This window comes from Lutzomyia longipalpis, chromosome 2 (genome assembly GCF_024334085.1).
Source record: "Lutzomyia longipalpis isolate SR_M1_2022 chromosome 2, ASM2433408v1".
In the NCBI taxonomy this organism is placed as follows: Eukaryota; Metazoa; Arthropoda; class Insecta; order Diptera; family Psychodidae; genus Lutzomyia; species Lutzomyia longipalpis.
In genome coordinates, this window is record NC_074708.1 from 6,718,375 (window position 1) to 6,744,828 (window position 26,454).

The 26,454-nt window shown below is 33.3% G+C and overlaps 4 protein-coding genes across 10 annotated transcripts in view; 1 reads left to right on the forward strand and 3 right to left on the reverse strand.

The window, feature by feature from the left end:
* The window catches only part of LOC129788915 (protein spire), a 31,547-nt gene extending 24,779 nt beyond the window's left edge, over positions 1-6,768 (reverse strand). For all 3 annotated transcript variants that reach the window (XM_055825341.1, XM_055825340.1, XM_055825342.1), the window contains exon 1: positions 5,818-6,768. In XM_055825341.1, the coding sequence (XP_055681316.1) occupies positions 5,818-6,214 (397 nt within the window). In that variant the 5' untranslated portion in view covers positions 6,215-6,768. The remainder of the gene's footprint in view (positions 1-5,817) is intronic.
* LOC129788921 (probable cytochrome P450 305a1) overlaps positions 1-26,454 on the forward strand; it is a 99,921-nt gene that overhangs the window by 66,700 nt on the left and 6,767 nt on the right. The gene's annotated exons all lie outside the window — the stretch shown is intronic.
* LOC129788919 (putative leucine-rich repeat-containing protein DDB_G0290503) lies at positions 7,975-14,505 on the reverse strand. Of its 2 annotated transcripts, none has more exons than XM_055825356.1 (10): positions 14,222-14,505; positions 10,444-10,821; positions 9,933-10,115; positions 9,581-9,757; positions 9,343-9,518; positions 8,776-9,204; positions 8,586-8,711; positions 8,400-8,516; positions 8,242-8,332; positions 7,975-8,167 (listed from the first exon to the last, which is right to left on the reverse strand). In XM_055825356.1, the coding sequence occupies exons 1-10, from the start codon at positions 14,273-14,275 to the stop codon at positions 8,072-8,074; spliced, it is 1,827 nt and encodes a 608-aa protein (XP_055681331.1). In that variant the 5' UTR covers positions 14,276-14,505; the 3' UTR covers positions 7,975-8,071. The 2 variants fall into 2 exon arrangements, with proteins under 2 accessions (XP_055681331.1, XP_055681330.1); XM_055825355.1 differs by having other exon boundaries at positions 8,242-8,335.
* Positions 14,588-25,934, reverse strand: LOC129788918 (centrosomal protein of 83 kDa-like). 4 transcript variants are annotated; one of them, XM_055825351.1, is made up of 12 exons: positions 25,562-25,934; positions 25,208-25,497; positions 24,970-25,150; positions 23,394-23,471; positions 23,001-23,177; positions 22,862-22,915; positions 22,457-22,546; positions 22,128-22,380; positions 17,786-17,880; positions 16,627-16,869; positions 16,403-16,564; positions 14,588-16,318 (listed from the first exon to the last, which is right to left on the reverse strand). In XM_055825351.1, the coding sequence occupies exons 1-12, from the start codon at positions 25,706-25,708 to the stop codon at positions 16,175-16,177; spliced, it is 1,914 nt and encodes a 637-aa protein (XP_055681326.1). In that variant the 5' UTR covers positions 25,709-25,934; the 3' UTR covers positions 14,588-16,174. The 4 variants fall into 4 exon arrangements, with proteins under 4 accessions (XP_055681326.1, XP_055681325.1, XP_055681327.1 ...); XM_055825350.1 differs by having other exon boundaries at positions 22,811-22,915; XM_055825352.1 differs by lacking the exon at positions 22,862-22,915.

Genomic DNA, 26,454 nt, shown 5'->3' on the forward strand with positions numbered 1-26,454 from the left:
TAATCATTCTTAGTAATTAAACTAACATATGCAGCATTTTATCAAATAAAAATAGACAATCCCAAATAGTTATACTGTATCTAAAAAAAATCATTATGTGGGTCCACAAATGACTAAGAAACTATATTACAAAGTTGGACACTTTTATTAGATTCGATGGACTTTTATCACTGGTGCTTAAACTTTTGAACGTAGGTGACTCAAAACAGGTAAGCAATTATTGATAAAAATAGACCAAGACGTTTACGTCAAATCTTCATGTGATAAGGCAAGCTTCTTGAAGTCTCCATAAACAAACCTATCATATGGGGTATGATGTAAGAATGAAATTTTAGAAATTAAAATCAAACTCCATTTCATTACAAAAAAAAAAAATTAAAATTCTGATTGTATTTTCATTCTTATTGTGTTTTTATGGTAAATAAAAATTAAGGAATTCCCCTCAGTTTATTTTGTGATGCAGCCACTGTAAAATAAACAACCACAAGCGGAAGTCCAAGAACTCTTTTTTCTCTCTAAATTTTATTGTTTCGATAGGGAAACGCCTTTGTGATCACGTTTACCCTATCGCCCAAAGTAGAGAGAATATTTAAATGCGGGGAAAAATGAACATTTGCACTAGAGCCATATATTATTGGGTTCTCATTGGTTTTTAAGATGAAAAATTCACATAAAGAGGAAAGAAGAAAAAAAATCAATTTTGATGTATACATAATTCTGAGCATCGCTTTCATTACTTTGAGAATTGTTTGTTGTGTTAATTGTATTATTGTTCTCTGTGAAATGAAGTGCTCGCTCTTTTTTTTCCTCCTCCTCCCCACTTGTAATATTGCTTATTTTCTTTGACTTTTCTGGGTTATTTTCGCATCTTTACGCATTGTTTTCGAGCTCATCAGACACATTTTTTTTTGCATCTTCCTCCTGAATGAAAAACAATGCGAAAAATCTCTTTGCAATTGTCATAATTATTTTGCAAAGAAGAAATCTTGTGAAATGCTTCTGATGATTAAAAATACAATTTCAAAAGGACTTATTAAATAAATAAATTATAATTTTTAATCTTGTCAAAGAAATTCATTTTTAAACATTTAAAAAAATTAAATCTAAATTGATTTAACCTCAATTTCAAATATATCCACAATATAATAAATTTTATTACATTCATTTCCTAAACTAGGAAATTAATAAAGTAAGAACCTGTGTAGTTTGTTGAGAGAATTTTGATAAGATATAAAATATAGTTAAATCCCCACACTTGTGCGGGCAAAGTGTTGTGTAGGGAAAAAAAAAGATAAAACTCAACGTGAACTTTTGTGTTGCTTTTGTGAGCATTGCTTGAGAAATACCTTTTGATACCGAAACGATTGATTTGTGGGAGATTAATGTGGAATTTTAATTTTCTGCACAAATTCCGCAAACAATACCCCACAGAGAAGGTGAAGAAGAAGGAGGAAAAAAATACCAAAATAGGGAGAGAAAGAGAAAATAATACACAAAGCCAATAAAATTCTAATATGAGAAAATAATCCATTGATTGGCAAAAAGAGTGAAATACTTTTTCCTTTACAAGAGACTTTTGTGGTGAAGAAAATATAAAAGATTTCCAATTGTAAAATATATATAAAAATGGAAAGCTCTTCCCATTGATTTTAGCAATAGAAAATGTGGAAGATGTGCATCTTTGGATGAATCTTTTGAAAATGCCTTTTTAACGAGGAAATTAAATTAAGCAAATTGGGTGGATGGATATCGATAAATCGTAAAGTTCTCCTCTGCCACAGCAGTTGCTTTTTGAATGATTTTATAAGCCCTAGCAATTGATGTTATCGCAAAAGCTCATAGATAAAACTAATCAACTTTTTGGGGAAATATGCTGTTTTTTCCACACATATATAACACAACAGCTAAATAAAGCAAATAAACATTTCAGCCTTCGCATATCTCCACATGTAGTTCCACAACCCACACGCGTACATAAGCCAAAACCATAAGCATCAATTTCCCTTTTTCTTTCATCCATCGCTCTTCTCTCCAAACTAAAATCTGCTTTTTTTTATGTCCAAACGGACAGCAATGTGTGTGCCGAGGCACATTAATGATCGAATGAGTCAACAAATTGTCGCATCGTGGTGAAAAATTATTGTCCACACAATATCTCTATCTCAATTGTCCCAAAAACCTACAAATACATTTTTACTTTTTTTTGGTAAGAAATATTTTTGTATATTAATGAAAAATGTTTGAGATGAAAGAAAACTTCATTATCACACGATATTAACATAAATCTTTTTTTTTAATTTACAATAAAACGATATATACATATCTCTGCAATTTAAAAAAAGCTTCTCTTTTGCCAAAAATGATTTCTCAGTCGGTGAAAATGGTATCATTTGCATAAATGGAATGCCATCCAATGATGATGTTTAATAAATCATTTATAGAAATTCTCCTTATTTGGGAAGGGGGCAATGCAATAAAAATTAAATCTTTTTTTGTTTAAAGAAAAAAGTATTCAAATTTAGTTCTTTTTACATTTTTTTTTCAATGTTTCTTCTGAAAAGTTTTATTTTATTTATTTGCGAAATCGAAGAAAATAAATTATATGTTAAATTATTCTCAGGGTAGATGATCTGCCTAAAACCGGCACAATTAGCCGGTTAAAGTTTCCCTATTCATACAATTTTTTCGATTTGAAAACTTTTCTATAACGCCGGAAATTACAATTTTCGATTTATTATATTGAGGATATCACCATTTTTCTCAATGCTTAAAAGCCTTAATATCCACGTATATCGATAAACTTAAAAAGAAAATTTAATCTATTTAATTCTTTCTTATTTCTCATCTCTCTCTCTCTCTCTGTAAATTATGTTACGTTGTTAATTAATAAACTCCACTATTTCACATACCTACAAAAAATATTTCTGACATAACAGGCAATAAATCCAATAAACGCAATAAACATAAAGATTTATGTAGAGAAGAAAATAAATGGTTCGTTATGAAGATCATCTTCACCCACCCACAATCAAATATTTTATCAAATTTTCAAGCCAACCCTCTGCGGGCGTAACAAAATGATGCTTGTTACGTATATTTTCTATCCTATCTTTACGCATAACATTTCCACAGAAAATGGGATTTGTATTTAAATTTTGTTACCCAATTACGTAAAATTACTAACAACAAAAAAGAATAATCACATCAAGACATTTCGATGCCATCATTTTCGATTTTCCCATCCTTGGGTCAAGTTTCAAGATGAAGATGGAAAAATCCCTTCCCATCATTAAATTCTAAAATTATTTTTCTTGCAATATCCGTTTTGATTTCTTTTTTTTTCACTCCATCAAGATTGCTTCCTGTTGCACATTCAACTTTCAAAGCGCAAAGAGTTATAGCCCCCGTGCCAGAAGAGTTCCTCTGCATAACAAGAGAGGTGAAGAAGTAACAAAAAAAATCCACCTAATAGAATTATAATTACAATAGGACTGTAATTTCCAGGTAAATTTATGTTACCTTCATCATTTGAGAGGCAAAAATAGGAGAGAGAGAGAGAGAAAAAAATTGAGAATCACTCTATTAAGAGCACAAAAAATGGGTACTTTAATGTGGCTTTCTTCCAAGCATATCAACGCCATGTTTATAGGAAACAATAAGAGAAAAAGAAGACGTAACAGATACGCAAGAATTGTAAGGAAATGTGGTTTAAAAAATAAAAGTTACACACCCTGGAACACACTCTGGCGCACACAGACACCATCATCTTTCATGAAGAAATCTTCTTCATACTTGAGAAATTGCATTTTATAATTTCAACAGCATGAAGGCATTAATTCAGACTATTTCTCCGAATGCTCTGTACATTTTTTTTCCTCCTCTACTATATTTTCCCATTCACACCCGCCCCCCAAACGTGAAATTCTTCAGTAGTGTATTAAGTGAAAAGAATTTTAATTTAGCTGCCTGCAATAAATTTTCCAAAACTATTGTAACTTAATTAAAATCAATGCAATTTACCTGCGTGAGGGGAATTCTTGTCACGAAAATTCAATATCACACACACTCTCTATACGGCAAAGTGCAGAAAAAACAACAAACTTTTTATGCTAACCTTGTCGTACATGTTGGTTCCGAAACAGGTAAAAAATAATGAAAAAAAGTACACCAGGCAGCGAAAATCATTCACATTTAATGTGTAATGCGGAAAGTTGAGTTTGTTGTATTCAAAATGAGTCTTAAGCAATTAGTGGTCAGTATAGCAGTATAAAGAGTGAATCTTGTACCGTGATTTCACTTCCAAAGAGCTCGCATCTCATCAATGAATTATTTAATAGGTTAAAATATTATTTTAACACGCGTTAATGATACGCTGTGGAATTTTTTCCAACCCATATCAAACCCCATGATCTACGGTATTGTGGCGAAAATAGTACAACAGGTAGCTAAATATTTGCTCAAATATTGCAGTTTTTTAATTAATTTTCTTTTATATAATCTTGAAGTGTCTTTTTGGGTAAAATAAATAAATTTTGGGGGGAATTTTTAATAATAAATAAACAAAATTTTCCATAACATTCCATTTGTACGTTTATTTCTTTAATTAAAAAGATTTAAATTTTTTTTAAAGGTTTCTTTGAGGTCGCTCTTGTCCTTAAAATGTCACGAAGGACCCTAAGATTACGAATAAAATAAATGATAATAATTTCTTTGTCTTTATCATATTAGCCTTTGCTATGAGTTCGTTGTGTAGAACATCTACTGTATTCATTCGTAATCAAGATACCAAACTTATCAATTTCATCATCATAAGACACATTTTTTTTTAATTTTGCTAATTTATAAATTAAAAAAATTCAAAAGATCATAAATTAAATATAATTCGAAGTATGTAAATAAAGATGTATTTAAAATTTGCTCCACTAATTTTGGAAATTTGAGGGCTTATTTTCCAACCTTTGTTTAACTGAATTCAATTTAAATCAATGAATAAACAATTTTGTTGTAAGCTGATTAAATAGTAAAATATGTATATAGGGAACAATGGGTTCAATCTGACCATTTGCATTGATTTTGAAATTGCTCCGAAGTTCTTAAAGAAATAGAATGAATTAGATTTGAAAATTCAGTTTAAAAAATAAAAGAAAATTTATTCTTTCGGATCGATTCTGGAGAAAATGTTCTCTTTTAAAATTTCAAGGGCAAAACAACAGAGCTTTATGTATGTACGTATGTAGATTAATAAGCCTAAAATGTGCCTTGGATATAAAGTTAGAATTTTGAAAGTCTGTCAGATCTTACAATTCTTTATCACGAGATTCTAAAAAAAATTCAAGAATTCTACAAGAATTAACTTTAAACAGAAATTTCACATAAAATTTAAGAAATTGAACAAAAGCTTAAAGAGGTACAAAACAAATTATCAGATTATGACACCTCTCTCTTGGAAAGAGATTAGTTAAAAGTCCTTCCCTTTAAAAGTAAGTTAGGTCAGGTCATATTTTGACCATCTTCTCAATATTTTTAAATTACCACAAAGGCATTTAAACGTTTTTCTTTTGTGGGAAAATTGATAAAATTCTTGGAGCAGTCGATTTTGGAATTTATATACTATATGGCCAGGATTTATTGTTGGAAAATAATTTGCCTCCACAAATGCGGTATTTTCTGAAGAATTTTCATAAAATATACAAAAGGGGCCTGCCTGGTGTAAGGATGGCAAATCGATAAAGCTGCACTAAAGCCGTGCGTGTCTCTGTTGGTTTGAAAGGTTTTTTTTTTTTTAAAAAAATTACATGGAATTGCATTTAAACATACCTTCGCCACTGAATTGCACGTGAACTGTGCCGTCACGGTGGAGTTTGTAATTCCTCGGCGACACTGGCACTCGAAATTCTCGATTCTGCTCATCCTGAGACTTTCTCACGGTGTCTCGGTAGGAGAAGACGAAGCGATAGATGAGTGCCCATGCTTGCTCCTCCGAAATGGGGGCATTGAAGGATTTCAGGATGTCCTGGAGGCTCACGCAGCACTCGGTGTCGGAGCAGGTGTAGAATGAATGCTGCTGCTCATGGTCATCCTTGGTGGTGGTGTCCGTGCGATCGTGACTGGGCCCTGGTGTGGGAGCGTCTGTGGCACTCTCTATCCCACCAAGACACCCACTTGTCTCTCTATTTGCAGTGGCCATCTCACTTGAGGTCACCACTTTGCTCATCTTCCCACCGCCTGGGAGAGATTACGCGCAGCCAAGTAATTCCAGAGATGAAAGTATCACAAGCCAAACAGCAGCGCAATGCAATGCCACTGGAGTCACATGGCCACACACAACAACGCACACAAAATCACCAAAAAAAAACACACAAATTTAATCCCAGAAACGAGAAGAACTTCCGTGGGAAAATGCTGGGCAGGAAGTAGTCAAAAAAATTTGCTTATGTTTTCCCAAATAAACACTGACACTTGATGCACTTGCGCATTGTTGCAGGAGGGATGCAAGCACCTGACTTTCCTTTCTTCTTTGCACTTCCACACAAATTCTTTCTCTCTCAGCCTCCACACAAATTCACTGCGATATTCCTCAAAATGAAAATGTGCACGAAAAAATTAATTAATTCACAAAATAGTCGGCAAAATTCAATGCACTGCACAGTGAGGTGAATTAAGTTAATAAAAAGGGAAAGGAGAACACAGAAGCAGAGCAAGAAGAATTTTATATTAAATACACAGACTAAACAGACATGCGTCTACTTTGAATGTTCCGATACAACTAACCGCCGCAACTTTGCTGGAGAAATAACGACGACGAAATGAAGAGTTTTTGCTGAATACCTTTTAAGGTTTGTAGCGTACCAGAGATTTGCAAGAGAGTGGATTTTATTTGCAATGCAGAAAAATTGACTCCACTGCCTCTAGTACACTCGTGCCTTGGCATAAGATAGTCTAGGATGTACTGCTCTCGCGTATTGAAAATAATGAGTGTGAAGAGTATATCCTAAACTATCTTATGCCAAGGCACGACTGTAGTCATAACTCAAAGTTGTAGTGTTCTGAATATTTGTAGGATTTTTGTACATAGTCCGGCTGAGAAAAGTGGAAAAATGTGACTTTTGTTCACAATTTTTTGACGTTTTTCAACTTTTCTCAGCTTCAGAATGGAAATTCAAAATTCTGGTACATCAAAATCTGTATTGGTATTTCCTCTTTCATTTGCTTTTTACCCCATCAAAATCCATCCAGTAGATCCTGAGAAAAACCTACTTTTGTGAGACCCTCCTGAAGCTTATTAAGATCGTCTAGGATTATGAATATCATGCTTATTTTTTAGCATTCACTATTCTTTGACAGATCTTGTCCATATAAGTTAGTTGATTCATTTGCGCTCTAATTTATCAAAATCGGACCTGTAGTATCTAAAATATGAAAACTGTCGAGAATCCTTTTTTTGTATCAGTCACATAGATTTTTTTTACCGAAAAGTCTTGACAAAAGCTATGTTTAATAGACTTAAACCATGTACAGAAAGAACCTTGAACCAAGTTTTATGTTAACATTTTCTATTTGGTTAAGTTTCATAGGAATTTGAAGTTCTATTTATCTGCAAACTAACTGAGAATAAAACTTTTAAAAAGAAAATTCAAATAATACATTTCTCGAACTATTATTTCACGACAAAAAATAATAATTATCACTTTTGTTCTTTTTCAAAATTGAATCGATTAATTACAATATCACTCTCTCTTATACAAAAGACCACCGAGTTTAGAGATGTCAGGAGCTTTTAAAAGCCACCGTCAAAAGCGCATTACGGAGGTGAGGGCGCTGCTTCCCACTAAGGGGCTTATTTTGATAAAATTTGACTGCTCAATTGATCAAAATTTGACTGTCGACCATGAAAATGTTTTACCTCCATCGCACGAATGGTGGCGCTACTATCAGGACGAAGATTTTAATTTTTGCATTAAAAAGGCAAAAAAGTAACGATTTCATGATAATTTATCTCTCTCCACATTCAAACACACAGGATTAATTAAAATTCCACCTTAAACTAAATTATTCACAAAGGACGTCTTTGTCAATGGAATGCATCCTTCATGTGTTCCTCCCACAATTTTCTCGTCTTGGACATTCTCCTTGTTGACTGTTTGACTTTTCTCAAAACATTTTGTTGCTTTTGTGATAAAATTTCAAGAGAATTTCATTAATTTTTCGAAGGGAACTTTTCCTACTTTGTGGCAAACTTACATCATTCAGCTGCGGCTCACTGCTGTACCTCACTAATTTTGTCGGAAGGGACGTATTATCCTGGGCATTGGGCAGATAGAGAGCTGGGCCACTACTGAAAATTGACAATTTAATAAAAATAAACGAAAATCTTTAAAAATTTGAGATAAATTCCTTACTTTATCATTTCTTTGAATCTCTCTTCGTATCTCTCCCGTTCACTCGTTAAGATAACTATATCCTGATGCATTGTGTTGATTTTAGTTATCAACATCTTTCTATCCTCCAGAAGAGTACTGAAAAATTTTCAAATTATCATTGAAAAAATTTTATTAAAATAGGAAAAAAGAATATTTCTTTTTTACTTGATATGCTCAGACTGTTTGGATATTTTCTTCTGAATAATCTTCTCCCTCTCATCGTGTTCATCCTCCCACATTTTCATATTCTCAAGAATTATTTCAGTTTGGGATTTTATATCAAGAAGCAGCCTAAAGGACAATTAAAAATAAATTATTAGATAAATAAATGTTATCTTGAAAACGAAAAATTTACTTGTATTCAATTTGAAGCTCCTCGTAATCCTTTTGAAGGGCCTGATAGCGCTTCAGGAGATCCTGATTGTGCTTCTCAAAGATCGCTTTGTCCTCCCGAATTCCCGCAGCTTCTGCATCCAGGGCCATTAATCTATTTATCTCCTGCTTCAGGCGATCCATTTCAATTTGATTATTCCTCAAAAGATCCGATAGGGCACGACTTTTGCCCTCCAATGTGGCTAAATGTTGCCTCAGATTACTCATTTCATTCTTTAGCATTGCATTTTCTTTGATAAGATTTGAATTAATCTTCTCAAGCTCCTGAGAGCCTCCTCTTAGGGATGTATTGGCAGCATTGAGCTCTTGAATCATTACACTTTCTCTCCTAGCACGGGATGTTCGTACAGCTTGAAGTTCATGCGAGAGATCATCAATTGCTTCGCGATATCTGGAAGTTTTGGTCAAGAAAAAAATATTTTTTAAAGGATTTTTTAAGAACTTCGGCACAGAAAAAGGAATTTAAAGGGCAAAAAAAATTCTATCTTGAACATTTTTGCCCCTTAACTACAAATTCATCTTATTTTACTTGGCTTCTCCCTTCTCAAAGATGAGCAACTGATCGGTTTTAACGGCAATCTCCGCCAGTAGTTCAGCTTCCTTCCTTGTTGCATTCTCAAGCTTCTGTGTTGCCTTCTCGAGTTCCTTTTCGCGTTTTTCCGCATTCATTTCCAACGTGATAATTTTCTGCTTCAATTCCCCCACCTGTACACAATCAATGGTAATAAGAACCAGGAAGGATATAAAAATCTCACAAATCTCCTGACATTTGTAATTAACTCCCGTGTCTGCTCAGTCAATTTCTTCTTGTCCTCATTGGCAAGTTGCTGCACACGACTGCACTCCAGACTCTTCCATTTAAGCGAAACTTTTGCTTTTGATGCCTCAGATGCTTTCTGGTTCAATAACTTCTGCAACTCCTGAAAGCTTTGCGTGCTTTTGTCCTTGGATTTTGCCATGCCGCCAGTACAGCAACAAAAATCACCCCCCGTGCGCGCCCGTGAAAGCGAAAAGAGAAGTTTGTGTGTTATTTTAAGCATTTGACTCTCTGCATTGATTTAGCGTCAAACACACATCACCCTCCCTCATGCATTTTTATGTATATTTTTATGTACTTACAGTGTTATCACTTCCATTGTCATTGTCAACGACCATCGACGAGGCTTTGCACGTGCATAGGCGCTGTATGATGTTCAATTTTGACTGCAAATTCCGATTTTCCTTCTGAAGCTCCTCAAATTTTGCATCCTTCCCTTCTAGTTGAGAATGCGCGGCTTTTAAATCGCTCTCAAGGGTGGATTTCTATTAAAGATTTTATTTATTTTTTAACAGAAGGTTGTCTTTTTATGAATATTTTAAAAAAGAGAGATTTTTTTTGAACTCTTGAAGGGCATTTACCTGAGGAAAATTTATTCTTAGAGTTCATTGAATTTTTTTTTGTTTGATTATATTTTTTCGCCAATTAATTTATTTCATAGATTGATTAGGAAAACGAGGAAAATGTTCATTTTCTCGCATTTTATTGCTAATAAAATAAATTAAATATTCGGAATAAATCACATGTATTTTCACCAGTTGAATACCCCTTTTGCGCGGGAAAAAGAAAAATTCTTAATGAAAATGAACTCACCTCAAATTCAAGTTTCTGAATTTTGGTTTCAGCACTCGTAAGCTGTTCAGCGTACGTTTCAATTGTTCGCTGGAGGTGATCATTTTGCTGCTCAAGATCCTCCAGGAGATTCTTCAGGTCCAACGAATCCTCACTTATTTCCTTCTGTTGCTGCGTCTGCTGTATGAGTTGCTCCGTGAGCGATTGTAGCTCATTGGAGAGATCCTCAATGATCTGCGTGTACTGATTTTTCTCCTGCATCGACATCTGTCCACTTTCCGGCTCCATCTCACGAAGTTTTTCCTTGACTAATCGCAACTTTATCCCACCTAGATCATCTTCAGAGCTTCCATTGTGACTCTGTGGGATTCCACTTGAATTTCCACTACTCTTTGATGACTAACGCACCGGACACGAGGGGGTGGGAAATTATGGAAGAGAAAGAGAAATTTTCCAAATTAAAAGCACATTTTTTTACTTCCGCAATCACTTGTTAATTTATTGTTTAGCAAAAAAAAAAGAAAGGAATATGTATGTATTTGTTGTGGGGAAAGTGAAGAATTTATTAGCTTTTAGGAGAAGTTTAATGTGTTTTCCTTCCTCTGCAGAGGAATTTCCACTTCACCAACAAACGAATATGTCTCCATTTTTCACTCAATTTATTCGATTTCTCCCTCCAAACGACATCACTGCATTTTTCCCCAGTTTTCATGACTTTTCAACATTTTTCCTTTTTTGCAGTGCAACCACCACACGCTTTTAACTACATTTTCCATCCACTTTTTTCCCTCGTCCTAACACATATTAAATGGCTTTGGGAATTATACGTTTTAATTGATCCCCAAAGACTTAATTTTCTTTGAAACTTTTCACAAATACACGGAAAAACATTAAATTATCCAACGAAACTTTTTCACAAATTCCTTGCAAAATACAAATTACAAATTCAAGGAATTGTAGTTTTAAATTGAATCCACAAGTAAGATGAAATAATTCCCACGACTCTGCATTGTTGAGAGAGTTTTTTTCTTCTTCTTTTGTCTAATACATTAGACAGCACCGTGAGGCTAAACCACAAATTATCCTTGTGTTTTCACACTTTGTCTCTGAATCATTTGCCTCAAACCACCCACAATCACGGTCGAATAATGAAAAGGAGGTAAAAGAAAACTTTCTCTCAGGTGCAAAAAGGAGGTCTTTTCCCTCCACGAAAGGTGTGTGTAATGTAGGAGGAATATGTGGAAAAAAAGGAAAGGAAAAAAAGGAGGAGGTTCACACGAAGAGCACGAGGGTAAAGGTATAAGTGTGACCAAATTGGTGGCAATCGTCTGCTCAACTGAAATAGAAATCGAAGGATTCGACACATGCACCTGAAATTCGAGATTGAAATATGTTGCACGTATATTATGTACTTTGTGTACGACGCTATATACCTACATAAATGTTCCTCGATACTCTCTCTCGCTCTCTCTCTGTTTATGATAAATTTATATATTTGTATACTTCACGTGAGCTTTGCTATTTAGTTTTACTTTCAAGTGTATACTATTACCACCCTCTTTGTAAAATATGTATAAGGTAATAGTAGAGAGGAGAATATGTTTTGATTATTCTCTCAATAAAAAAATAAATAAAAATAAAATACTATTTTATTTATAAAATAAATCAGAATTTAAACACGAAATACGTTGTTTACAGACATTCATCTACAAACTACAATAGTAAAAGAAAATTCTAATGAGATCCTTTGAGCTTTCTCAGAGCTTTCGATTGGCTAAAAGTTTTTATCATGCATCATCTGAAGGTCAATAAATTGGCTTAAATTATTTAGGAATTGCATGAAAGAAATTTTCTTTAAGAATCATTAAATTTGAGCATTAAAATCATAACTTTCTAACGTTGGATATTTTAATCCTTATTCTCTGATGATAAATATTTTTATACTAATTCTCTAACTTAACTCTGATTAACCATAATTCTAGCTCTGAATTTAAGGCACAAAATATTTAATCGTAAAATTAGAATCAATTTTTCGAACTTACTTAAAAACTGGAAATCTTTGAGAATAAGAATAATTTTTCAAGTCTACATTCAAATTTAATTCTAATATAAAGTTCTAAAGCTCTAGGAGATTCTACTTCAGCTAAAACTTATCCCTCGAATTCAAGATAAAAAAAGGAATCTTTTCTTAAACTCCAATAGATAAGAATTCATATGAAAAGTCTTGTGTTGCCAAAACAAGTGGATTGACCCAGAAAGGAAAATATATTTATTTTCTTGCTTTTATACTATATAGAAAATCCTCCAAGTACATTCTCCGCGTGTTTGGTATTAATAAAAGTATATAGGGAACAAAATTTTCACACATTTGCGTTTTGGATCGTCTCCTTTTACACCCTCCCTCCTCCCCACATACACCTACCTTACCATACATGACACACGCTGAAGACATATTGATTTTGCAATAAATCCACCTTTACAATATTATATTATTCCCTTCGAAACCTCTTCCACATCTATTCGTTTTACTGTCAAATATTCCTTTCTTTTCCCTCCACAAAACTCCCATGTGGGTGAGAATTTTTTACTTTTTTTGCGGAGAATTTTCTCCTTCAAAATTGTGTCAATTTCTTCACACACACCTTCTCTGTGTGAGGTCAAATTAATCAAAAAATGTCTGTGAGAGAGCTTTTCCGGCTTTTCACATTTTCTTTTCATCCACCTCATTTTCTTCTTTACATCAAGGTGATGAAAACATTTCTGTCTCATTAGCTGGAGGTCTCTTGTATATACCTCCTCTTCAACACAGAAAAAAGAGAAAATTCTTGCGCAATCATCAAAAGATTTTCATGACATATTTTTTATGTGCAATAACCCCTTGATATTTTGTCGTGAAAATCTGTCGTGATGAAGATGGAAATGGGGAATGATTGAAAAGAAAGCGAGACGTAGGAAGGAAAGAAGAAAAATTAGTATGATAATCCTGCTTATACTTGAATAACATAATAAATAATATTGAGTTTGGGCACGAAGAATAAGATTTATTGCTATGTTTATCGCATCATTCAGCACGCCATCGTCACACACTCATGCAAAGGTGCAGTGATCATCACTTTTCGGCGCGCGCGAAATTTCCCTCCCCTTTCTCTCTTTTTTTTTTCTACATGTGGGTGGTTAGAGAAAACAACCCTGTGCAAGTCGCACGAAAATGTACTATATTCCTTGAAGAAAAATATCCCATTGCTTCTTTATTCATTCCCATCAACATTTCAACCCCAAAACTTGCCCCATTCAATCGTACCCAACCCCCACTATATCCACCCACATACAAATCCATTGAATACTCCATCAATTGAGAGGGAGAGAAAATGAGAGAAATTTTCTTCATTTTAAGGTTTAGAAATATTCACAACAAATTTTCCTCTGCAACCGAGTGCTGACGTGAAAATTGCAGACAAATTGTTGCAAATCCGGGAGAGACTACAAAGCTCCTCTCCAAAAGCGCGCAAATGGTTATGGCTTTGCCAACATTCGAAGGGTGAATCAATATATAGAGCGATTTGGCATTGTATGAATTTGTGATTTTATACATTTCTACGGCATTTAGTTGAGTGTCCGTCACTCAAAAATAGATTTTCTCTCACCCCCGTAGAAGGTTAAACCATTTGTATATATGCACAGAAATTCCATTGCTTTTCCTCTTCCTATCTTGCACAAAAATGACGACATTAAATCACACTTTTCGAATTAAACGAACATTTTTTTCTCACTTTTTTTTTCTAGCAAAATTAAAACTCACCCCACGCTTCATTTTTTCCTCCAATTCAGCATAATCCAACAGAGTATCATGCATATCAATGCGATATTTGAGATTTGCATCCTGAAGATGAATTATTTGACGATCAAGACGTATATTTTCATCAAAAATATCCCTCAGCAATTCTCCAAGAATATCTAAACCACTCCCATCGCTATTCTAATTAACAATAAATAAACAAATAAATTTACAAAAATTCAAAAATTATCTATAAGATTAAATTAATCAACTCACCTATCTTCCATGTTCTAAAAAGAAATTTATCTAATTTTGTTAAGACAACAAGGATAGCACACAATTTATTTCAAATTTTAAATTAAATTAAGTATAAAGTCAATACTCAAAAAATTTGACTTGTAGAAAAATTTATTTAACAACAAAAAATAAAACAAGAAATAGAAAAAATATAATTATAAAAAATATTTCCTCTCTCATTTTAAACATCAACAAAATAATAATAATAATTTGTAAAAGGAAAAAGGCATTTTATATATAGGTGTATAGGTATCGTTGCTTTAATGAATTATGCGAATTTTTTTTAATATTTGGCAAAATTCTTTTAGTGAAAATTAATTAAAATAATTAAAATTTGCATTAAAAAGTTTGTTTCCTTGAGAATATTTCGTTTTGGACAAGCAGTTAGTTATTATCTCGAATTTAAACTAAACCTAATCAAATCAGGATTTGCCATAAAACCTCCTAAAGATATTTTTGTAACGGAAGAATATTAAAATAAAAATTAAAACCAGGTTTAAGATAAATACTGAAAAAAAGAGATAAGTGAGTTTGTTTGAGAAATTTAATTTTTAATAAAGGAGTTTCTTCATTTTTGAACGTATTTTAACCTTATTTCAAAGTCATATTTTAGGTAAAAAAATGCAACGTAGACCCTTTAAAAAAAATTAAGAAAATCAAAAGGGACTTCTTATTTTCCAACAAAAAAATTATCAATGAAAACTCTTTAAAAAATTTTAAAATATTTGCTGAAAAAAACTTTAAATTTTTAAGTTTTCCAGATTTAGCTTAACATTAATTTTTCGTTTCAAATGATTTCGTCAATTTTATCTTTAAGCTCTGTTTGTTAAGGATTTAAAAGAAAATATTTCCTAATATGCTAAATAAGGATTCCTTTAGAAGACAGAATTTTGACTTAAATCCTTTAATTTATTCTAAAAAAAAACTTGTTAAAAATTTTATTTTTAATCGTTGGGCAAGAAAATCATGCAAGATGTTTTTCAAACTTCTAATTATTCAAATTTTAATCATTCCAGCTCTGGACAGCCTTTTGTTCATTGATTTTTAATCAAATAACTAAAATTCAAACGTGGCAATTAAGAAGGTATCTAAAACTCCAGGCAAGAGAATTTTCTTACCATCTATTAAAAAAATAATTTCAGAATATTTTTTTTTCTTTTCTCATAAACTTCTCGTTAAGCTGCATTAAAATTTTTGAGTATGTTTCATCTCATAATCTCACTGCTAATTCGCATTGATTCATTGAAGCATAAAATTGTTTTAAAAGAAAACAACGACATTAAGGCAACTTTATAAGCGTATTTTGATTCGTTAATTAAGACAAAATATTAATAAAATATAACTTATTAGATTTCTTAAGTCTAAAATAACAAATTAGTTTATCAAGGAAGCTCTATGTTAGAATTTTCTTTCTTTTTTTCATATATTTCTCTCATAATTATTTAATTAAATATATTATTTAATCGAAAAATAAATCTTTAGCTTGATCCTTAACACTCCATTCAATAAATTCAGCTTTTTTGTGATAAAAAAAGTTAATTCAGATGGAATGTTTAACTTGGCAAATTAAGCATATTTTAATGGGGATGAAATTAAGCTTTGTGGCAAAAAACAACTTCAACAAAATCACTGTGAGAGATGGAAAGGAAAACCAAAAAATTGTGTGTGGGTGTGCCTAAACTAAACATCATGCACTGTACGCCACCAGCCCCATAGAGAGCTGCTCCCTGATGAAGCGGCGGGAGAACTCACAGATTTCGTTTCTTTCTTTATATTCTCCACAGCTGCTTTCAAATTGGAAATTGTTGTCATTTGATGATGACACTTTTGTTGCAAAATAAAATTTATTTTTAAACAACAAAAAAAATCATTTTTAATAGAATATAAAAAAAATTCTTTTAGACTCACCTCAACTTCCAATCGATTTCTATCGGCGAGGAGTTTTGCAAAAATTTCATTTGATTGCTGACTTTCCATGTCTTTGAGGCGTTTTGTGAGATCCTCATTGGCATTCTTTAGTTCATTCACTGTATCCATGTGCATTGCAATGGCTTTCCTCAAATCCTCAATCTGCAAATTATTTCACAGTTAATTTCTTTTCTTTTACTTTTGAATAATAAATAAATTCCCACCATATTTTCATTTTTTCCACGTTCTGCTTCCCACAAATCCTCATTTTTGCTGAATTTCTCAATTTCAACCTTTTGCTCCTCAATTAATCCCATTAATGTCTCAATTTTCTTGTCTTTCTCAGCCACAATACAACTTTTTGCTGCATTTTCACGCCTCAAATCCTCCAGAACATCACTTAAATTTGCCAAAAGATCACTGTCACTCATTCCTTCTTCAGCAATGTCTTCCTGATTGCCACCAAACTGAAAGAGTCCCATTGTTTCTTTCTTTATTAATTTTCTCTTAATTGTTTAATTTGAAAATAAAGGAAAGCTCTTCCCGCAAATTGAGACGTTTTTTGCAACAACAAAACGGAAAAACTTTTTTCTGTGTAATATTGTTAAAGGAAGTAAAACCTTTCCAAATCACGAACTTTACTAATTTTATCCAACTTAATTCCTTTTCGCCACACCTTCAGTGAGAAAACTTTGCGACTGTCTCATGAGGAGCACAGCGGGACAGACAAGTGTGGAGAGAATATACGTACATATAACTATATATAAATGAATTTATGTTAAAGTGGCGTTTCTCCAATGCAGGATTATTATTAGAAAATACACCGCGAGATAGAGGAGAAAAAAAAGAGCAAAAGAGCATCATGCCACTAACTTTTTGACCTCTATATTGTGGAGCATTTTTTTGTCTAGCTTGCAACACATTAATATTAATCCTAAAAATAAAATTTATTATGAAAAAAAATCTCTCATCAAACCCGGAAATGAAAGAATTGCATTTTCCCTTTGATTTCCTTTTGCAATTTAACAAATCATTTAGATGCTTTTGAGAGAGTCTTTAATTATCCCAAATGTTCCCTTCCATGCCTGAAATGTAATGCAATTTCATTCTATTTCTATAAACTCGGTGAAATTCATCAAAACAGAACCTCTCCAAAAATATCTATCTTCATCTCTAACATGTGATCCGGAAAAGCCAAAAGCATGAATGTTTCTTCTTTTTTTCTTATTCACATTTTCTTTAAAGAGAATCTCCATAAAGTGGGACAGTAAAAAACACTTTGGAAAAGACTTAGAGGCGCATTAAACTTCTTATGAAATGCATGGTAAAAGGTACAAAACTAAATGAATTTAGAGTGTTTTATTTTTATTTTTATATACTCACAGTCTTGATTGAATTTCTTAATTTCGTTAAAACTTGTTGCATTTCCTCCAATTGTCTTCCTTGTCTACTCACATGTTCAGTTTGAGAGGTGAAGTCTATACGCGAAAAAAAAATAAATTTAATGTTAATCCCTTATAGGATACATTTTCAGGCGTCATGGATTCATTTTTTAGCGTCACGGATACACTTTTTGGCGTCACGGATACATTTTTGGCGTCACAAATACATTTTTTAGCGACACGGAAACATTTTTTAGCGACACGGAAACATTTTTGTCGTCACGGATACATTTTAATCGTCACGGATAGGGGGACATGGGGCAATTTGTTAGTTTTTTGGGAGGACCATTTTCCTGATTTCCCTGAAAATATTTGAGTTTTCTCATGACGACTATCTTATAGGAAATTTTCCGGGCTACAACTTTGTCTCAGACGATTTTTCTCTATCTCAACGGGAAAATGCATTTTCAGGCCATTTTCCAAACCCTTGCACATTTGCCTGTTCCAAAAATCATGGGGCAAAATGTTAGTTTGCGTTTTTTGACCTTAAATTTCAATTTTATGAATTTATTTCATCTAGACACTATAAAAGTAATTGATAATAAGATATTTGTGTAACAATTAGAAATTTTTTTTAATAAAAAAATCACAAAAAATAAAAAAAATGAAAATTTTTGAAATTGCATTTTTTATTTTTTAAATAATTTTATATTAGTAATAGCGAGTAATATAATATGCTAAATTAAAAGTATTAAGTGTGCTGCCTAGAGAAAAATAAAAAAATAAATTTAAAAAAAGTTAACAGCCTTAAAAACGGTTTCTAACATTTTGCCCCAAGTGGTACTTTTTAGTGTCAGTGTTATACGGGAAAACCCGGAAAATTTTTTCGGAAAATTTAGACTAAATTCGTGTTCAGCAATAGTTACTCTATCAAAAAATGCATTTGGATCAAAAAAAATTACACAGAAATACGCCAAAATACGATATTGAAATGAAAGGTCAAAGTAACTTTGAAATTTGAAAAATTTGTTTTTTAAATAAATCCCAAAATATTAGATCAATTATTATAAAACTTTATAGGCTTAGTTAGAGTTATAAAAGGTACCTTTTGACTAAATTAGAACAATTACGAAATAATATTTACTGAGATATTGGAAATGTGTGGTCTTGATTTTCTAACATTTTGCCCCATTTCCCCCTACATTTTTAATCGTCACGGATACATTTTTTGGCGTCACGGATTAATTTTTTGTCGTCACGGATTAATTTTTTGTCGTCACGGATACATTTTTGTCGTCACGGATACATTTTTAATCGTCACGGATACATTTTAATCGTCACGGATACATTTTTGGCATCACGGATACATTTTTGTCGTCACGGATACATTTTCAGTCGTCACGGATACATTTTCAGTCGTCACGGATACATTTTCAGTCGTCGCGGATACATTTTCAGTCGTCACGGATACATTTTTGTCGTCACGGATACATTTTTGGCATCACGGATACATTTTTGTCGTCACGGATACATTTTTGGCGTCACAAATACATTTTTTAGCGACACGGATACATTTTTGTCGTCACGGATACATTTTCAGTCGTCACGGATACATTTTCAGTCGTCACGGATACATTTTTTGTCGTCACGGATACATTTTTTGGCATCACGGATACATTTTTGTCGTCACGGACACATTTTAATCGTCACGGATACATTTTTGTCGTCACGGATACATTTTTAATCGTCACGGATACATTTTAATCGTCACGGATACATTTTTGGCATCACGGATACATTTTTGGCATCACGGATACATTTTTGTCGTCACGGATACATTTTCAGTCGTCACGGATACATTTTCAGTCGTCACGGATACATTTTTTAGCGACACGGAAACATTTTTGTCGTCACGGATACATTTTAATCGTCACGGATACATTTTTAATCGTCACGGATACATTTTTTGGCGTCACGGATTAATTTTTTGTCGTCACGGATTAATTTTTTGTCGTCACGGATACATTTTTGTCGTCACGGATACATTTTTAATCGTCACGGATACATTTTAATCGTCACGGATACATTTTTGGCATCACGGATACATTTTTGTCGTCACGGATACATTTTCAGTCGTCACGGATACATTTTCAGTCGTCACGGATACATTTTCAGTCGTCGCGGATACATTTTCAGTCGTCACGGATACATTTTTGTCGTCACGGATACATTTTTGGCATCACGGATACATTTTTGTCGTCACGGATACATTTTTGGCGTCACAAATACATTTTTTAGCGACACGGATACATTTTTGTCGTCACGGATACATTTTCAGTCGTCACGGATACATTTTCAGTCGTCACGGATACATTTTTTGTCGTCACGGATACATTTTTTGGCATCACGGATACATTTTTGTCGTCACGGACACATTTTAATCGTCACGGATACATTTTTGTCGTCACGGATACATTTTTAATCGTCACGGATACATTTTAATCGTCACGGATACATTTTTGGCATCACGGATACATTTTTGTCGTCACGGATACATTTTCAGTCGTCACGGATACATTTTCAGTCGTCACGGATACATTTTCAGTCGTCACGGATACATTTTCAGTCGTCACGGATACATTTTTTGGCATCACGGATACATTTTTGTCGTCAAGGATACATTTTAATCGTCACGGATACATTTTTGTCGTCACGGATACATTTTTGGCATCACGGATACATTTTTTGGCGTCACGGATACATTTTCGGTCGTCACGGATACATTTTTTGTCGTCACGGATACATTTTTAATCGTCACGGATACATTTTAATCGTCACGGATACATTTTTGGCATCACGGATACATTTTTGTCGTCACGGATACATTTTTGTCGTCACGGATACATTTTTGGCATCACGGATACATTTTTGTCGTCACGGATACATTTTTTGGCGTCACGGATACATTTTCAGTCGTCACGGATACATTTTTAATCGTCACGGATACATTTTTTGGCATCACGGATACATTTTAATCGTCACGGATACATTTTTGTCGTCACGGATACATTTTAATCGTCACGGATACATTTTTGTCGTCACGGATACATTTTAATCGTCACGGATACATTTTTTGTTGTCACGGATACATTTTTAATCGTCACGGATACATTTTAATCGTCACGGATACATTTTTAATCGTCACGGATACATTTTTGGCATCACGGATACATTTTTGTCGTCACGGATACATTTTTGTCGTCACGGATACATTTTTGTCGTCACGGATTAATTTTTTGTCGTCACGGATTAATTTTTTGTCGTCACGGATACATTTTTGGCATCACGGATACATCTTAATCGTCACGGATACATTTTTTGTCGTCACGGATACATTTTTAATCGTCACGGATACATTTTAATCGTCACGGATACATTTTTGGCATCACGGATACATTTTTGTCGTCACGGATACATTTTTGTCGTCACGGATACATTTTTGGCATCACGGATACATTTTTGTCGTCACGGATACATTTTTTGGCGTCACGGATACATTTTCAGTCGTCACGGATACATTTTTAATCGTCACGGATACATTTTTGGCATCACGGATACATTTTAATCGTCACGGATACATTTTTGTCGTCACGGATACATTTTTGTCGTCACGGATTAATTTTTTGTCGTCACGGATTAATTTTTTGTCGTCACGGATACATTTCTGGCGTCACGAATACATTTTCAGTCGTCACGGATACATTTTTGGCGTCACAAATACATTTTTTAGCGACACGGAAACATTTTTGTCGTCACGGATACATTTTAATCGTCACGGATACATTTTTAATCGTCACGGATACATTTTTTGTCGTCACGGATACATTTTTGTCGTCACGGATTAATTTTTTGTCGTCACGGATTAATTTTTTGTCGTCACGGATACATTTTCAGTCGTCACGGATACATTTTTAATCGTCACGGATACATTTTTTGTCGTCACGGATACATTTTAATCGTCACGGATACATTTTTGGCATCACGGATACATTTTAATCGTCACGGATACATTTTTGTCGTCACGGATACATTTTTGTCGTCACGGATTAATTTTTTGTCGTCACGGATACATTTCTGGCGTCACGAATACATTTTCAGTCGTCACGGATACATTTTTGGCGTCAAGTATGCATTTTTTAGCGCCACGGATTCATTTTTTGGCGTCATTTGTAGAATTTTATTCTGCATTAACTATTAATTCTTAAATATTATTTCCCTTTTCAAAGAAAAATTATGTAAAATCGTTCAATTTAATTATTTGTTAATTCATAATTTCTACTCACTCTTTAATTGCTCTCTCAATTGTTCAGCCTCTCCGTGTATTTTGGCATTTTCCTCGGAGAGGAAGGAATTGGTTTTTCTCAAATTAAAAAGTTCATGTTTAATGGCACTTAACATTTCTTTTTCTGGCACAATGGTTTGATCATCATTCTCAGATGTCTCTACTGGAATCTCCAAATTCAATTCCAATTTTAGCTCATTTAGCTCTTCTTGGATGTTTTTAAGCATTTCTTCAGCCTCTCTTCGATGTTTTCCCTTCATAAAAAAAAACAAACAAAATTTCAAAATAACTTTAAGGGGATAATTTTAAGGAGAAGAAAAAAACAACAACCATTTCATTGAGGTCAGCCTTTGTTGTGTGAACATCTCTAGATAAATCACTAACAGATGACTCAAGTGAATTTCCATTTGGTGTGTCGTTCTGAAAATAAAAATTAATTGTCTTCTAATCTTTGCCTTTTCCAGAAATTTAATGTTGTTGCAGCTTTAGTGAGACACAGAGCATTGCATGAGTGGAAAAAAACGTAAAAGGTGTAAAAGTTAATCCCAAAAAGGTCACCACAAATGATTGAATTTTCTTCTTTTTTTTTCTTAAACAGATAAATAAGTTTTCTTAGCCATCCCCAGGGAAAAACTTTGCAAAGTTTCTCGGTCTAAAGCATGAAGAAGAAGAACTTTCACCAACGGGATTAGTCACAACAGGAAGGAAATAGATTGAATCACCATCACCACTTGCATTTGAGGCAGAATCTTGGGTAGAATCATTTGGAGTGTCAATTAGATTGGGATACTGAAAATTAATCCAAATAACACAAAAATGGGTTCTTTTTCCTGCTTTTCAGCCACCTAAGGAAGGAGCTCAACAGCGACAATACCTTCTTGAGGTTAGCGATATCGCGCCTCAATTCCTTGATGACATCGTCCTTAAAGTGAATTTGCATGCTCGCCTGGCGTATTTGTTCTTCTAAATACGTATTGTCTGACCGCATTTTCTGTATTGTGTCATGCTTTGCCGCAATTTCCTGTGCAAGAACTTGCGTATCGATGGTACCCTGTCGTTAAGTTTTGTACAATTTGAATTATTTTTCTTTTCTTTTTCTTCTTTTCTTCAACCACAAAAAAGAGAAACTTCTTCTTAATCACCTCAATTTGGAGAGAATTTAATTGATTTTTTTTTCAATTTTTGGGGGAGTTTTTTTTGTTCACGAATAGTGCATAATTCTCTTCTTTACGGAAACATCTCTCTTGATGGACTTTTTTTTACTAACCTTTTCCATTTCCTTGATCTTTGCTTTTAGCAGAGCAATCTCTCGGTTTGCACTTTCAACCTTGTCGCGAAGAATTGTCTGAAAATGGGAATGAATTTCGCATCAATATTACAGTACTGTGGAAAAATTATTGATGCAGATTTATGGAAAATTATTTGATTAACATTCTTTTATAATTTTGTAAGTTATAAGATTTTTTTTTAAATTTTTCTAAAGAAGAATTGTAAAATTTTACAGATCTAAAAGAAAAATTAGTACTTTTAGACCTCATAGCTAATAGGGGTAACTGGGGTAAAATGGTGAATTTGAAAAAAAAAATAAAAATTAATATCTCAAGAAGCAGTGGGAGCTAATCTGTATAATTTCGTCAGTAGTTGCACTTCATACCCTTACCTAAGCCTAGAAAGTTTCATAATAATTGATCCAATATTTTGGCTTTTATTTGAAAAACAAATTTTTCGAATCTCAAAGTTACTCTGACCACTCAACTACAAATTCAGTTTTGGCGAAATTCTCTGCAATATTTTTGATCCAAATGCATTTTAAGACAGAGTAACTATTGCTAAACACGAATCTAATCTGAATTTTTCGAAAAAAATTTTCCGAGTTTTCCCGTAAAACACTGATAGTAAAAAGTACCGAATGGGGCAAAATGGTGAATTTGGTGTTTTTTTAAAATAACTTTTTAAATTTTTGAAAAAATAATTTCCCTTAATTAGTATAACTATTATATACAATTTGGGATGTTTAATCACTTACTATTACCATTTTTTATTAACTAAAAAAATAAAAAAAGACAATTTCTTAAATTAAACGTTTTTTTTTTTTAATTTTTTTGTATTTTTTTTATTAAAAAAAAGTTTTAATTGGTACACAAATCTCTCATTTTAAATAGATATTATAGTGCCTTGCTAAAATAATTTTATTAAATTAAGATTAGCGAACAAAAAATGCAATTAACCGTTTTACCCCAGGATTTTTGGAACGGGCAAATTTGGAAGGGTTTGGAAAATGGCCTGAAAAAGCCTTTTCCCATTGAGATAGAGAAAAATCGTCTGAGACAAAGTTGTAGCCCGGAAAATTTCCTATAAGACAGTTCTCATGGGAAACCTCAAATATTTCCATGGAACTCAGGAAAAATTATCTCCCAAAAATTCACCGGATTACCCCAGTTTCCCCTACACCTTTCGCACTATTAAAGAAAATCTGTGATATTTTATGCTCGAGAGATAGAAAATATAGAATTGTAAAGTTATTGTAAGATTTAGACAGATTATGCTTAGAAAATCAAAAACTAACGATTTTTGAAAAGAATTTTCCACTTTTTAGCACAAATTTTTTATTGAATTTTCGTCGTTGTATCCTTTTATTAAAAGCGCGAATCGGTTAAAAAATTTAAAACAATTTAATATTCTATTTTAGCACATTCTTAACTTATTTTACGCAAAAGTAATTTATTAATTGTTAATTGATGATTATTAATGAATTTCCTTAAACATTTTCCAAATATCGCGTATTTTTCTTTCACAGATACCAACCCCTTGACCACTATTTTCGACACTGATCTGTTACTTACATTCTCCTCAAAGCTTTTGGCTATCTTTTCGTCGTGACTCTGCATGAGTGTTGAGCTTCTGATGTCATCCCTAATGCTTGATACCTCCTTTGAGATATCCTCGAGACCTTCTGTGAAGAATCTACTGGATTCTGGAGTCATTTCCAGGGTTATTCTTGACGCCGTTGATTCCTTTTCATCCCTAAAATAAAAATTCTTTTATTGAGGAATTCTCGGAGATTTTAAGGAAGAGTCTCACCTGTAGTCCGAAAGGGTTTGTTCGAGATTAATTTCATGGAAGGTGAGCCCATCTGTGCTCCAGGTGTTGTTCCTCATGGCACGCTGGAGGAACTGCAGGAGGTTCTGAATATCACTCTCAAGGCGGAAAACTCGTCGATCGTGCAGATTGTACTTTTCCTGCTGCAGTCGCTCCTCCAGGAGGCTTAGACGATCCGACACAACAGTCTCCAGCTCTTCCACGGCCCTCACAAGCTCTGTGTTCTGCACTGTGAGATCCTCCACCCATCTCTTGTAGATTGGAAGCTTTATCTATATGAATTGAGGACACCCATCATTCTCTCTCTCCAGAAAGGTTTTCCCTGCATGCTCTCACCTCATGACAATCCGACCCAATTTCCTTTTCAATGAATTTTATTCGATCCTCATAGATTGATGTGAATTCCTGAATAACGCTCAAAGCTCGCGATTCACAAATATTTTCCCCAATTTCAGGTTCCACTGCCTTTTCACTTTCGCTCATGTTTTATCTCTCCCCTTTTTCCTATTTTATTTACAAACTACTCGATTTTTTTGCAATCAATTTGCCCAACATAAACTACCTGTTAACACGAAAAAATCACGACAAGGAGGAAAAGTGGAAAAGTTGGACTAGAAAAATAAATTTTTGTGCGCACAACAATATCACGCAGGCTTTTCTTTTTGCCTACTTTGACTTTTCTCCGCTCAAACTTTTCTCTTCATCACGATCTTATTAGTCTAAGCGGTACACAGTAAAAATTGATTTGAAATTATGATAAATGAGATAATAATTTTCTAAAAGAAATTAGAAAAATGAACGAGTTTTTAATTTTTTTTCTTTAACCCTTGGAGGATTTTACTGGTACTTTCTACCAATTTGAACCTGAAAATCGTCACAGAATAAAATCTATTGGACTTGTTTCGATGAATTTAGCAACTATGTTTAGGGAATTTTAATTCTTTAAGATAGCAGAAAGGAAATCTCGATAAAAGTCTTTTTCTTTGGAAGGAGGTCAAAGTCAGAATCCAACGTGGAGGATAAAATTGGTACTAATTACCAGTCAAAATCCCATATATTTTAGCCATTGTTTTGAGGTTATGTTTCCCCATATTTCCCAAATAAAACAATCTTGTTCACTTTTCCCCGGTGAAAATCATTAACCCTTTAAGGTTTTTTGGGTCATACGCTGACCCAAACGTGAAACATTTTATTTTTTCAATTATTTATGAATGTAATTGTTTTTCCAT

Excerpts from the sequence above, each read along its gene's own strand:
- LOC129788919 (XM_055825355.1), bottom strand. The coding sequence starts at position 14,275 with ATGCATGATACTCTGTTGGATTATGCTGAATTGGAGGAAAAAATGAAG. Across the intron at positions 9,519-9,580 it reads CACGGGAGTTAATTACAAAT|GTGGGGGAATTGAAGCAGAA; the intron begins GTCAGGAGATTT and ends GATTGTGTACAG. Across the intron at positions 8,336-8,399 it reads AGATTCAAAGAAATGATAAA|TAGTGGCCCAGCTCTCTATC; the intron begins GTAAGGAATTTA and ends GTCAATTTTCAG.
- LOC129788918 (XM_055825350.1), bottom strand. The coding sequence starts at position 25,708 with ATGAGCGAAAGTGAAAAGGCAGTGGAACCTGAAATTGGGGAAAATATT. Across the intron at positions 22,381-22,456 it reads AGGCTGACCTCAATGAAATG|GGAAAACATCGAAGAGAGGC; the intron begins GTTGTTGTTTTT and ends TTTTTTATGAAG. Across the intron at positions 16,319-16,402 it reads GAAATCGATTGGAAGTTGAG|TGTCATCATCAAATGACAAC; the intron begins GTGAGTCTAAAA and ends TTGCAACAAAAG.